Raw genomic sequence first — 12,808 nt, forward strand, 5'->3', positions numbered from 1 at the left:
AACGCTTTGTATTCAGGACATAATGTTCATTTCTTTGCCACATTTATTGCAGTTTTACTTTAGTGCCTTATTGCAAACAGGATGCATGTTTTAGAATTGTTTTATTCTGTACAGGCTTCCTTCTTTTTACTCTGTCAATTAGGTTAGTATTGTGGAGTAACTACAATGTTTTTGATCCATCCTCAGTTTTTGCCTATCACAGCCAATCAACTCTTTAACTGTTTTAAAGTCACCATTGGCCTCAAGGTGAAATCCCTGAGCGGTTTCCTTCCTCTCTGGCAACTGAGTTAGGAAGGACGCCTGTGTCATGCTGTAACACAACAAAATGTGTAAAACGTCAATGGGTGTGAATACTTTCTGAAGGCACTGTATGTGCAGATATGTGCACCACGTCATTGCTTTCTCTCTCTGCTGTGTCCACTGAGCCGTTGGACCCACCCTGCAACCTCATTGGATAACGCTGAGCAGGCCTCTTGCTAGCGGTCACTCAAATGTGAGGGGCTGAAGCTTATTGGCTAGAACTCAAATTGCTAGGGGGCTGGCCCACATAGGGGGAAATGTAGGGAATATGGCGCAGCACAGCTTCAAGAAAAGTCGCTTTCAAACTAGGGATTTCATGGCTAATTGAGGCAAGACAGTAATTCTGCTCATAGTTTATGCATGTATGAACTACACATTGACACATCCAGTCCAAAGCGGGAGGTTTAAAACACACTTTCTTAGTCGTCAAAGTACCGGAATATGTCTTTAAAAGCCTTTATCGTCATTCCCTGCGACCCACTTCTGTCCAGGATCCAAACAACTCATCCATTCAAACGTGCTTCTCCATTCAGATCGCAGAAAACACTGAAGGACTAAACTAACCATAACCTTCGCTGCTCTGGTGATTATGACCAATCTAATCTTGTCTGTTGCAGTTATTGACCTTGGCTGTTCTGTTTGAACTCACATTAGATTTTGGCCTGTTCTATTCTGTGAGGTGTCCTATTTTACATGAAGGTACATCATCACCCATGCTGACGTTAAAGTACAGCGGCACGAATGCCGTTCCCATCACTGCTGATAAAGTGGATTTTCCTGTTCAGTCTAGCAGCCAGTCACATAAATATAGAGTGAAGACCCTGGTCGGTTGGTCATGGGAGTGGGTTCTCTCCTCTCCACTACTCACCAGAGTAAGCACATTCGTCATAACCTGATAGGATTCATTAGGCAACCTCATTTCCACACTGTCAGAGACACCGAATTATGCGCCCGGCTACCAAATTATGGATTTTACATTTCCCAAAGCGTATGCTTATTTATTGCTTTATATCAAATATGGGCTGGGGAAGGACATTATCCACTTCATTACTAGGGAAAGTGTGAAAGGGGGAACTGTTGTTTCGGATGAACATGTACTTGAATTAATGTGTCTGGAAGTGGGTAAAGTGAGAATCAACCAAAATCCCTTAAAAACGCACACCTATTGTCATATCGCACTTTGCAAACCTATTTCATCAACCTCATCAAAACCATTGTGTCAGTTTAGGTAATTGGAGCTAGAGGTCTGCATTCCCACTGGTCCCGGCAGACATCACTGCAGCGCGGTCAACATTTTTCATGCTGCGGACGGTCAGACAACTTTGGGATTCAAATATTTTTCTGTCGCCACAGATTAGATTACACCGGATAGGTGCAGTGAAATGTTTTGTTTTACAGGATCAGCCATAGTAGTACGACGCCGCTGGAGCAAATTAGGGTTAAGTGCCTTGCTCAAGGGCACAGACAGATTTTTCACCTTGTCAGCACGGGTATGGCCCAATGGCTACCTGCCGCCCTATGATATGACTAGGCTACAGTTCACTACAGTGTCCGGAAATAAATATTGATAATGGAAAGAAGTGGAGGGCAACCAACGTGAGTAGAGGTGCAACCCCAAAATGTTAGAATTTTTGGCAACTTTTCAATAAATATTGATAACCCATTAATTTGTCTCTGCCTGCAAATCTTCCAGCTCCTAAAGGGTAGGCTATGCAAAACGTAAGAGAAAGTACAAGTGTCTGCTCTCATCATTCTTGCTGCTTCAAGTTCAGTAGCCATACCTCTACTAGTCGGGCGTGCGAGATCTGGTGAGTGGGTGGTCTCTATTAAATAGAGTGGGCTATATGCATGGACAGAGAAGCACAGTGCAGTATTCTTCTAAGGAAATTAACTTCCTAAATATGATTAATCTATTGTTTAGTAGAGCCGGGACCATTCCAGTAATCGCAATACTCGTTAGTATCGCGGCAAGGAAACAACACACAAAGCGGATTTAACTTCTTCAGGAAAGCAGCCCTGATGTTGGAAACAAATATCACTACGTTGTCATCCAGAGTCACATTTATTTATTTTCCAAGATATGGCACACAATATTTTATAGGGCTGGGAATTGCCAGGGATCTCACGATACGATATCATCACGACACTTAGGTGCCGATACGATATGTATTGCGTTTCTCACGATTCTATATGTATTGCGATGAAAATACTGTGATTTTATTGAGATTCCAAGTTCCAAACATATTGCTCACCAAATGTCTGCTGCAGAGGGAAAAGAGAGAACCATGAGAAAAACAAGTTTTGATCAAAACATATTGGCTCACTATTTTAAAAGAAGTTGGACAACAAGCTATGCAGGTACAGCCAACTAGTGCAAAAATAATATTGCGATGTCAAAACGATACAATATTTCGTCAAACATAATATTCCGATATGTAACTGTATCGATTCCCCCCATTTTTTATATTTTACATATAGCAAGTTTCTAAAGGATCAAACTGCTTCGTGTTTTCATTTTTGCCATGGAGAAAATATTGCGATACTGGTATCGTCCCAGCTCTAGGTCTACTACATTGTCTGGAAATAAATATTGATCACCCATATTTGTCTCTGCCTGCAAATCGTACCGCTCCTAGTAGCCGATACAGTAACATGCTATACATGACGTCAAAGCTCAGGGACTCTGCTTCACAGCTCTATGTGGGTTTTGACTGACAGCCGTTCTGAACTACAGCAACGCATGCGACAAGAATTTGCCCCATCCCTCCCGCTAATTGGGCAACGTGTGCAAATGTTTTGCTGCCTGAGTGAGGGAAATGCTCTAAATTATGAGGACTCTATGTATTTTGAAAGATGAGACATTGAGGATTATAATAAATACCGCTTTGATGTCACTGTACAAGCAAGCCAAACACCCGTGAGTCCAAATGTGTACTTCACATTTCCATATCATAAAACTCATGTAATATACAGTGTCAACGTTTATGATCACTATGTTTGATGTACAGTAACAAGATGACATGGCGTTATACCCTGGGTTTTCCTGAACAGAATGAGCCTGTTTGTTGTATTGTGAACAAAATTTGCCACGGACCACGCATCTGAATGCACTCATGACTCCATTCTGTGCGCACAAAAATTACAATCTGCTTCTTTGAATTGCTTTGTGAAAGCCTAACACTAAGATCGTATTTTATAATTTAGCTAGTCATGTTAACAATAGAACAAGATTTCAAATGATGCCCACCTGACCCAGATTATAATTTATAATGGACCGTTTTTGGATTGCTTAAACAACAACAGTAATTGTGTAAAGGTGGGGATACAGGGCTTTGTTCCAAACAAAACAACTACAATTGTGCTTGCATTAGTTCCTCAACGGCACAGCTAGGAGAGCTCAAAAAAGCATTTTATAGTTAAAGACTCTTCTTTGAGTCATAAAAGTGCATTGAAATTACTTAGGAATTGTGCACACTTTGGAGAGGTGTGTGGCCACTTGGAAACACCAGTTAGACCGCTCACTCATTTTTTTGTCATATGTTGCACCTACCCCAAATTTTCCAAGAATATTCTTATGTTACTGAATGTATCCAGAGTATTATCAGATTTCGTTATCAACAAATGTAGTGAAAAGTACGATAAATGTAAAATGCACATAAAATCAACAGTGTAATGTTTGGATTCAGTTGTGTCAGGTGAACTGTTGTGTCCTCACCTTTAGTCTAACTGTTCCCTTTTATTGCTACCATGGTTATGCATTTCATATTTCTTCTGCAAGAAACATTTCAATTTAGCCATATCCATATAGGCCAATTCCCACAGTGTAAGGGTTAAGGTAGGCTATATTATGCAAAACATAGCTCAAGACAAAGTGCAAGTGTCTCTTCTCGCTTCAACTCTGGCTGTCTTTCAAACTACATCTAGTCTATTGGCTGATATAGCCCAGTAATACCGATAGCCTATATTCTAATATAAATGGGCCACGTGAGAATCTCTGGTAATTTTACCTATTTCTTGGGTTAATTCTGCGCATTGTGATATTGCTTATAGGGCGCAAAATTGCTGGGACCATAGCTGCCGAGCGAGCTGCATCACATATGGCTAAAATAAAATTTGCGGGACTGTGGTCGGGTTCGGGACTAGTTGTTGCGGGAGTGGGTGGGAGTCGGACAAAAAGCCAGCGGGAGCGGGTGGGTGCAGTATGAAAAGCTGCAGGAGCAGGCGGGAGCGGGATGAAGCAGACCTCTGCTTGGAGCTACAGTATGTCTGCAAGTGGCCGTGGGCACACAGTGGAGTGGACAACACTTCTGTCACTGTAGGGTTCCGCTCTAGTCAGCTGCCTTGTGGAATACTGACACAGCAGCTTGGTCCATCTGAACCACAGTAACCAACAGCCAATCTCCTCTCTCTTACACAGGGAACACAGTAAGACCAGCTCACTGACTAACACTGTTCAATACTGTATATGATGGTAAATTAATTGGTAATACAATGTTACTTTCCCCAAATTTCAACATTTGAATGATATGAAACAGACAAACTGTCTAATGTATTATTAGATGTTAGAAATCATGAAAAGCAAGATACAAATATTCTAAATACTTATGACATTTAGGATTCTACACTAACATTACTTAAATGTGCACATTTATAATCACAACATAAACACATCTATTACCTCACTATTGTGTCCTCTCAGGTTGAAGTTGATCCTCTGTGGGGTAGTCCGATCCCTTCTGCAGTGGCTGGATGTGAACGTTACCCCGACAACCCCTCTCCCATTCCCTGTGGCAAGCCAGCCCTCCTCATAGTAGCGCCGCCGGCACACTGGCTTCTCCTTCTCGCTCTTGGGTACCCGGCCCTTCCATGACAGGCAGAGGATGTTGGAGTCGCTGCACAGGACGGGGCCATGCTCCACTGCGGCGAACATGCCTGCCGACCGCAACTCGTTCCACAATGAGGTAAAAGAATCCGGTAGGTCGCGCCTTTTGGAGAGGGTGGTGGTCCAGCTATGAGCGCTTCCACTCCGCTGCAGGCAAACTCGTGTCGGCGCCGTGGAACAGACGCTGCATAGTATTTGACGTTTTGGTAGTTTTATCTAGGTGTCCCCGTACGTTTTTAGGAAAATAGTCTGATCAGTTGTTGATCACCAAATTATCTAAATAACATGGTTGGCCAGTGGTGATTTCGTAGAAGATTGCATAAACGTTCAAAGGCACACATTCAGGTCATTTCGATTTGATAAATCAGTAAGTCCTGTCAATGTGATACTGAATCCATGAGTATTGACCACGGAGGTGAAAGATTAAAGTATTGGCCTATACATTGCGTTCTACCAAATGTTATACATGCACACATTTTTTTTACTTAACATGAAGTTACTTTTATAACTACAGTAGATCCGATCCCGGGATAAGAAAATCTATTTTCCTTTTTGTTTGCAGTCGTAGGCTACAGTGCTGGAACAAGTTGGCAACTCAAAGCCAACTAAACTAACAACTTAACAAAGCTCCTCCAACAACTTTGAACCATGCAATACGTTTTTAAAAAACATTCATTCTTGGAGCCTTGATTAGCTCCGTTAGAAATAAGAAATAAATGTGTTGAGTGCATGTCAAAAGGCAAGTGTCCGAGCACTAAAAAACCTCCTAAAATGCAGGCATCAAATCTCAATTCCTAACCACCCACTGCTTCAATCTGGACCATCCGATTATTCTGAATATGGTCCAATTCGGTGAGGCATCACTGCTTAACTGAACACCTGTCCTCCATGCGATGTCTGAAACGGGACTCCTCACACCAGGGCTGTAATCATTAGTCCAAAACTACTAAAACAAGAGTTTCTATTGGACAAATGCAGGTAAGTCTCTCCCCGTTACGTTTGAGTCCGTTTAAGAAACGTTTTGCAAAAGACTCTGTGTAATGAATAAACCCCAGCTGTCAACCCCAACCCGTGGGAGTGCTGCTTCTCCCAGCAATGTCATGTCACCCAGCTTGCCTTCCAATCTATGTCGGGGATCCTGTCAAGGAGTGCTGTGAAAACGGGAGAAAAATAAACATTTTATATAGGGTGATCAAGGTGAAGATCAAGGAGAACTGATACCCCTGAGAAAATACAGCAGCAATAAATATGCCAGCCAGGATGCGCCGTTTGAGTTCACATTGTTGAGACTCAGAGATAGAAATCTGAGAGAGAAATCACAGCGAGAGAGAATGCGTGGGCGAATGGCCATAAAGACCACGACGCAAAAGAACGGACAATAAAATACTACAAATATTGTTAGGCTGTGATGTGTGAGGCAAATGATGGGGGGCACAACATTGGAGCCTTCCATTGTCAAACGTATTCGCCATCCCGATCGGTTTATACAAATCATTGATTCAGACCATGTTCAGATATTGATACAGCAGCTAGTTAACTAGCTCAGTGCCATAATTATCCACAACATAGCTATTTGATTTCCAATAACAGCATACCCCTATAAACCCCTGCTAGCTAACGTTAGTTTCCAGAATCAAGTTGGTTTAGCGCCATAAACTGGGGATATTTCTTTATATGCAAGTATTTGAACCTCGGTGTTTTGGCTGCACAGCCCAATCACTGACGTTAGCTAACGTTAGCGAATAGCGGGCTAAATAACAGTGACCATAAAATAATATCCATCCATTCAGCCAAATATTGGCATCATTTGTATTAGCAATTTAGCAGCTTATTCACTACATAGCTAAAGGGGGTAACTATTAACTAAATTATTAATTACCTAGTTAACTAGTAAGCCACAGACAGAAATACCGGCATTGTCCCATTTTATCTGGACATTTCACAAATCACAAAACGTTAGCTAACCAACCACTGGCATCGGCATCTTCACTGTAAATTGGTTGGCTAGCTAGTTAGCTTATGTTAGCTAGTCAGTAGCCCGATAGCAAAATAGCTAGCTAGCCGTTTTGTTTTCGAAAGACTAGTTTGTGTGGCTAATTACAATAACAGCAAGGGAGTAGGTATCGTTGTCAGTATGCTAAAATCATGTGAGACCTAACGTCAATATCGCTGGATAAATATCAACGGACAATGAGAAACCGCTTACCACTCGTCTCCCTTGTCTTGTCTTGTGTTGTTGCTGAATGTACAGGGTAGGGCCTGTGCTGGGGCGCGTTCAGCAGGACGCAACGTTTTGGAACGTTCGGATAGAAATAGGCTATGTAGAACAAACAGGCCTCTGACAGGTAGAGGCACATAAAATTAGAAAGAATTAGACAGAATGTCCATTAACCTTCTTATGACGGGATAAAGTTATTTTGGTCAGGGAGTTGGTCAACCATGGTTGGCCAGTGCTGTGATAAGATAGTCTAAAATAATGCATTTGAAGAATGTCTCTGCACTGTATGTTTGTTAGCTAGCTAGCCAGCCAGTTTTAGAGGAATCATTCCATTAATTTGTATAATTTACTGCCAATATGCTAACATTCCATTCAAAAAATGCAGTCAATCCACAACCATACACTGGCTGAAATCAGTTGATGATAGGATTTAGACAAGATTTAAATGCAACAAGTACTGATATTGTATCATATAATAGCACTCACAGCTTTCCAAGAAAACAAAAATGTAGACATTAATGGTCCGTTTACATATTTTAGAGGCTATCTATACAGAACATTGATATACAACTTGTATAAACTGTATTTATAATTATATTACAATATTTTAGGTTGACAATTAATCTATGACACAATTTCTGATATATCAGATGCCTTACTTTTTTTCTTCCAGCATAAGTGAAATCAGGATTATGCCTCTACTACCGTTCGTTCCAATTAGACTGGTTTGGATTTCTCCCTGACCAATATGGCTGCCATTTTCAGTCCATTCTGGAACTTTGAAAGTTCATGACATAGACCCTCTAGCAAAGTAACATGATCTCTATGTAGAGGAATCGCATCAGCTCTATTCATGGCATTTCTATCGGCAACGTTTGACAACGTTTGACAACTGAACGTGGCCCGGGTTACTGTATCACGTGACAGACATGATTTGGTCCGCTACATCTCTTTTTCTGTAGATAAAAACAGCTAATATACGGAGACACGAAGATCTTCAATCTACATTTTCTGAATTGCTTGAATATATGCAACAACATTCGACAAAATTACTTTTTATTGGCAGACCATAGCTTATTGTTATCTGAATATGTTATAGCATGTGGCATGACTTAGTAAAATAATATTTTCTTTGCAAAATAGCACAAATGTAGGTTCTGGAAGAAATTAGATGGCTAAATGTACCTATAACTTAAAAACGAAAAAACAACAAGGACGATTAAACCTGTTATTACTCCTATACCGATGGGGCAGCATTTCACCGTTGCTTGGTTAGTCTGTCACTGAAGAAGATAACTGTCACGCCCTCACAAACATCATGGCGGCCCCCATGGTAGTCGGTCGAAATATTCGCACCTTCGCAAGGATATTCGTAGGAGTCTCACAATCGGTACAGTATTTACTATTCTTAATATTAAGTATATTTGCGTTCTCGTTATTAATGGGTTATCCACATGTATTATCTAATACACGAAGCTTCTCGCACAGATTCTGCCTGTGCGTGTGAACTTAGTTAGCCATTCAGCTCTGCTCTCTAGGGCGTTACTAACAACCTGGACCAGAGCTAGCCCATAGTTAGCTATCTTGATCATGTTTTGTTAATTCAAAGTTTTAGCTAATAACAATTTGACCCGTTTTTACAGCGACCAATAGGATTGAACGCTTGCAGATATCATGGGAGATCTACATTATTTCGGTATGTACCTAGCTAACTAACTAGCGGACTAAACTGAACTCCATGATACATTTTAGAAGTATTGACAATTCTTTGCTGAAATCCATACTTTTTCAATAAACGTTAATCAAATGCAACCACCAACTGCTCGTTTCTATTTCTCGAAGGTGGCAACTCCGCGCGAATGCGAAATTTGATTGGTCGACACACCGTCTGCGATTTGATTGGTCAATTAGTATTTGGAGACCTACCCTACGTAATCGGAGATGTGCACATTCGCGCTGACTTGCTTGCCATCTTCGAGAAACAGAAACGAGCAAATAGTCGGTGGTTGTAATTGATTTACGTTTATTGAAAAATTAGGGATTTCAGCAAACAGAAAGGCACGCAACTACAGAGACAAACATAGGTAATAGGTAAGCGTTTCATTATTTACATTTTCGGGAAGTATTGACTTTGGTTGGGCGAATCGATGTAGTCGGAACTGAATTCCACAAAGTCTGGTCTCTACTGAACTCCGATGGCGGAGTTCATCAGAAACTTTCTTCACCATGGAGTTGAGTTTAGTCAGCTACTAGCTATAGTCTTCAAGTGTAAAATCCATATAGTGAACGTTTGCTACTTGTCAATCATGTAGCTAACTAATCCAACTCCAGTTTCACCTTCTCCATTCTCCTACAACAGCCCTCTCCAGTTGACTGCAGCCTGCCTCCACACTGGAACCTTCTCTTCCTCTCTTCCCTCATCTGTGAGTCATCCTGTTTTGTTTTCGACACTCCCAGCACAATGGCAATAGCCTTGATGCCCCCAGCACTCGTGTGCCAATAGCCTTGACGGCGTTTCTCTGTGTGGTTTCGGCTCAACTCCTTCAACACCCTGTCTACATCACCTTGATGCACTGTTAGTCTATAACTAGGACCCTGAGTTTTAATTGTCAGATCACATGGCCAACAAAAAGTCAGTACCCTACATAGAGCATGGATGACAGACACTATTCTGCTGAACTTTATCTAGTAAATGACACATTTCTCTTTTCCTTCCAGGTGATTGTCACAGAGGAGCCAGACACGCTGTACCAGAAGGTGTCTGTGCTGGTTAAGGGCCATGACAAAGCAGTCCTGGACAGCTATGAGTTCTTCGCCATCCTGGCTGCCAAAGAGCTGGGAGTCACTCTGGGCAAAGTGTGAGTTGACAGAGAGAGGTGTTACACTGTCACATCAGTTGTATTATGTTCCCATCTCTGTTGAGTTGTCCTTTGACTAAATGAGATACTAAATTAGCACAGAGCATAACTTTTATATTTAGGTAGCAGTGCCAATCTGCTTTGATGATAATGCTCAATATTTTTGTTTTCTTACTGTGGGAACAATACTTGTTCAAAAGGCTGTCTGTTTATTTTCCTTTTGCACTAGATTTGAGCCTCCAAAGAACATTGAGCGGCTGACACTTCTGAAATCTGTCCACATCTTCAAGAAACACAGGGTCCAGTACGAAATGAGGACGCACTACCGCTGCATAGAGGTGAGGCCAACAGTTTTCTTCCACCCTTAAGTTCCTACAAATGCCTCTGCCCTAATCTTTTTCAGAACTAGAACATTCCATTGGGGATTGTTTCCACTCCTATTGATTCTGTTAGAACTCCTGAAGAGTCAATAGATTTATAGGGTTTTGGGTTTATTTCAAGATGAGATGGGTGGCTATAGGGAAGGTTCAATGGACTGATACAGGGGGTCGGTGTTATGTTTACATCTTCTTTTCATCTCTCTCCCTTAGCTCTCTCGTGTGACTGGATCCACTGCACAGGTGTACCTGGAATACATACAGAGGAATCTGCCTGAGGGTGTGGCCATGGAGGTGACCAAGGTAAGATTGAGAAGATGTTACAGGTTCTAGATAGGTTTCCTTTTTTAAAATGTATTTTACATTTGTGTCCCCTTTTTTTTCATACCAAATACAAACGCACACAAACAATGACTACATCTCTTCTGCCCAGACACACATGCTCACACCCCATCCCTAGTGCCTGCATTATTGTTTGCCACATGGCCTTCACCCATGCTATTTCATTATTTTGATAATAAATCATTAGATGTTTCCATTGTGTTAATGATGGCGGATTGATTGATTTCCACGTTTTTAAATAAATGTTTTTTCAAGATGAGTCTTCCAGCCCATTGGGTATCTCACTACACCCCCATATGCCATGTCTTGAAATATGCAGGGTCCGGATAGGTTCCATTGTACAGCCAGGTCAACCACAATGTCAACCGTCCACAATCTTCATTTTTTTTTTATGCATTGGTATGCCGTCTTATGTCAACAGGAATAAGATCAGTCATATGCCTTAATCTGTTTTGGGTATAATAAAGGATTTAGCATTCTTATACACACACTCATATTTGAAAGTACACCGACTCCACTTCTGGTTGTAATATTTCTGTCTATCTCTTTAGACCTCCATGGAGAAGGTTCCAGAGCATATCCTGGAACCTATGTGGAACGACCCGCCCACAGAAGAGAAGCCCAGCCAATAAGAGCAGAGTCACATACATAAGCTGCTTACCTGCTGGCTGTTCCCAGCACCCAATCAAGAAGACAGAACCTCCAGCCCTGAGAGACTGGTCCAGAGAATATGCTTGTTGACAAGGGTCAGCCAGAGCAAGGCGCTGCGTAGATGATCTGATCAACTTCTGAACAAATAGGTATTAATTTAACTGATCCTTATCATTGAATCATTGGCAAGCGAACTGTGCGGCCCCTAGCTCAGGCCAACCCTCATGAACAAGCAGTGACTCAGTATCTGTGGATCAGGACATCCTCCACAAAATCAAGAACTGAAACAGACTATTTCAGTCCAGAGAGATGGTCAGTAGTCATCTGCTCTCTGAGTTCAGCTTATGCTGCTCATTTTAGTTGGCTTTCTTTTTCTTGTAATGTCCACATTTCTGTACTCCAACAGACTACAGGATATGTGTTATGTATGTTTTGTTATTAAACTATTAATTATCATAAGTCTTTATCGTTCTTTGTTTCTAGGGCTTTGTTTTATGATATGTTTTCTGTTTTCATGTGCAAGTCAGTCAGATTCATAACTGTTGTTTTCACAACATAAATTAAGATATTTTGAGAGTTATTTGCCAGATAAAGAGGGATTATGTTGGATGTAACATATGCACCATAGCAGACTGATGTTCTTGATGGGTATTGATTTGGTTTGCATTGTGTGAATCTGTAAGCAGTATAGAAGGCCAACACAGGACATTCATTGAGATGTTTATTGAAGGACAGCAATACACAACTCAAAAGGCAAAACTGGAAATGATTGCACTGAATTAGATTACATTTTTTTTACATACTCATCACAATGTCTACTGGCTACTGACAGTGCGAATTTCAGATCCTTTCCTTATTCTGACCAAATGAAAGGCCAGTGCTTCTTCATGTTATATAAGCAGTTGTCCAAGTAAAATTCCCTTCAATTAATCAACATGGTCACTTCCTCTGGCTGCTCTACATTAAAACCTCTGATCCGGCCCCTCCCCTTCTCTCCCCCTGGATCCAGATGAGTCATACGTATGATGACAACGCTCAGCCATTAATCATATTAAGCCCCGTGTGAGTCATCTCATCCTTGGGTGGAGATGAGTGAGGAAGCTTTGATCGCTTTAAAATCTTTGCTGCAGTTGACTCAGGCAATGTTAAAAGGTCATTTCTGCTATCCTTATATGTCAAA

At 41.3% G+C, this 12,808-nt stretch overlaps 2 protein-coding genes across 2 annotated transcripts in view; one reads left to right on the plus strand and one right to left on the minus strand.

The window, feature by feature from the left end:
• Positions 1-7,449, minus strand: part of tulp4a (TUB like protein 4a) — a 52,291-nt gene extending 44,842 nt beyond the window's left edge. Inside the window, exons 1-2 of the mRNA XM_041860360.2 lie at positions 7,389-7,449; positions 4,979-6,333 (exon numbers count right to left, since the gene is read on the minus strand). Of these exons, the coding sequence (XP_041716294.2) occupies positions 4,979-5,230 (252 nt within the window). The 5' untranslated portion in view covers positions 5,231-6,333; positions 7,389-7,449. The remainder of the gene's footprint in view (positions 1-4,978; positions 6,334-7,388) is intronic.
• Positions 7,450-8,679: 1,230 nt separating this feature from the next.
• Positions 8,680-12,084, plus strand: mrps10 (mitochondrial ribosomal protein S10). Its single transcript, XM_041860361.1, has 7 exons — positions 8,680-8,790; positions 9,044-9,096; positions 9,760-9,823; positions 10,119-10,258; positions 10,488-10,596; positions 10,849-10,938; positions 11,529-12,084. The coding sequence occupies exons 1-7, from the start codon at positions 8,719-8,721 to the stop codon at positions 11,607-11,609; spliced, it is 609 nt and encodes a 202-aa protein (XP_041716295.1). The 5' UTR covers positions 8,680-8,718; the 3' UTR covers positions 11,610-12,084.
• Positions 12,085-12,808: the final 724 nt, after the last annotated feature.

The sequence above is a fragment of the Coregonus clupeaformis genome, chromosome 33 (genome assembly GCF_020615455.1).
Source record: "Coregonus clupeaformis isolate EN_2021a chromosome 33, ASM2061545v1, whole genome shotgun sequence".
Taxonomy (NCBI): Eukaryota; Metazoa; Chordata; class Actinopteri; order Salmoniformes; family Salmonidae; genus Coregonus; species Coregonus clupeaformis.

Coding starts and splice junctions, on each gene's coding strand:
- mrps10 (XM_041860361.1), top strand. CDS start 8,719: ATGGCGGCCCCCATGGTAGTCGGTCGAAATATTCGCACCTTCGCAAGG. Junction 9,824..10,118: donor CTTCCTCTCTTCCCTCATCT/GTGAGTCATCCT, acceptor TTTTCCTTCCAG/GTGATTGTCACAGAGGAGCC. Junction 10,939..11,528: donor TGGCCATGGAGGTGACCAAG/GTAAGATTGAGA, acceptor CTATCTCTTTAG/ACCTCCATGGAGAAGGTTCC.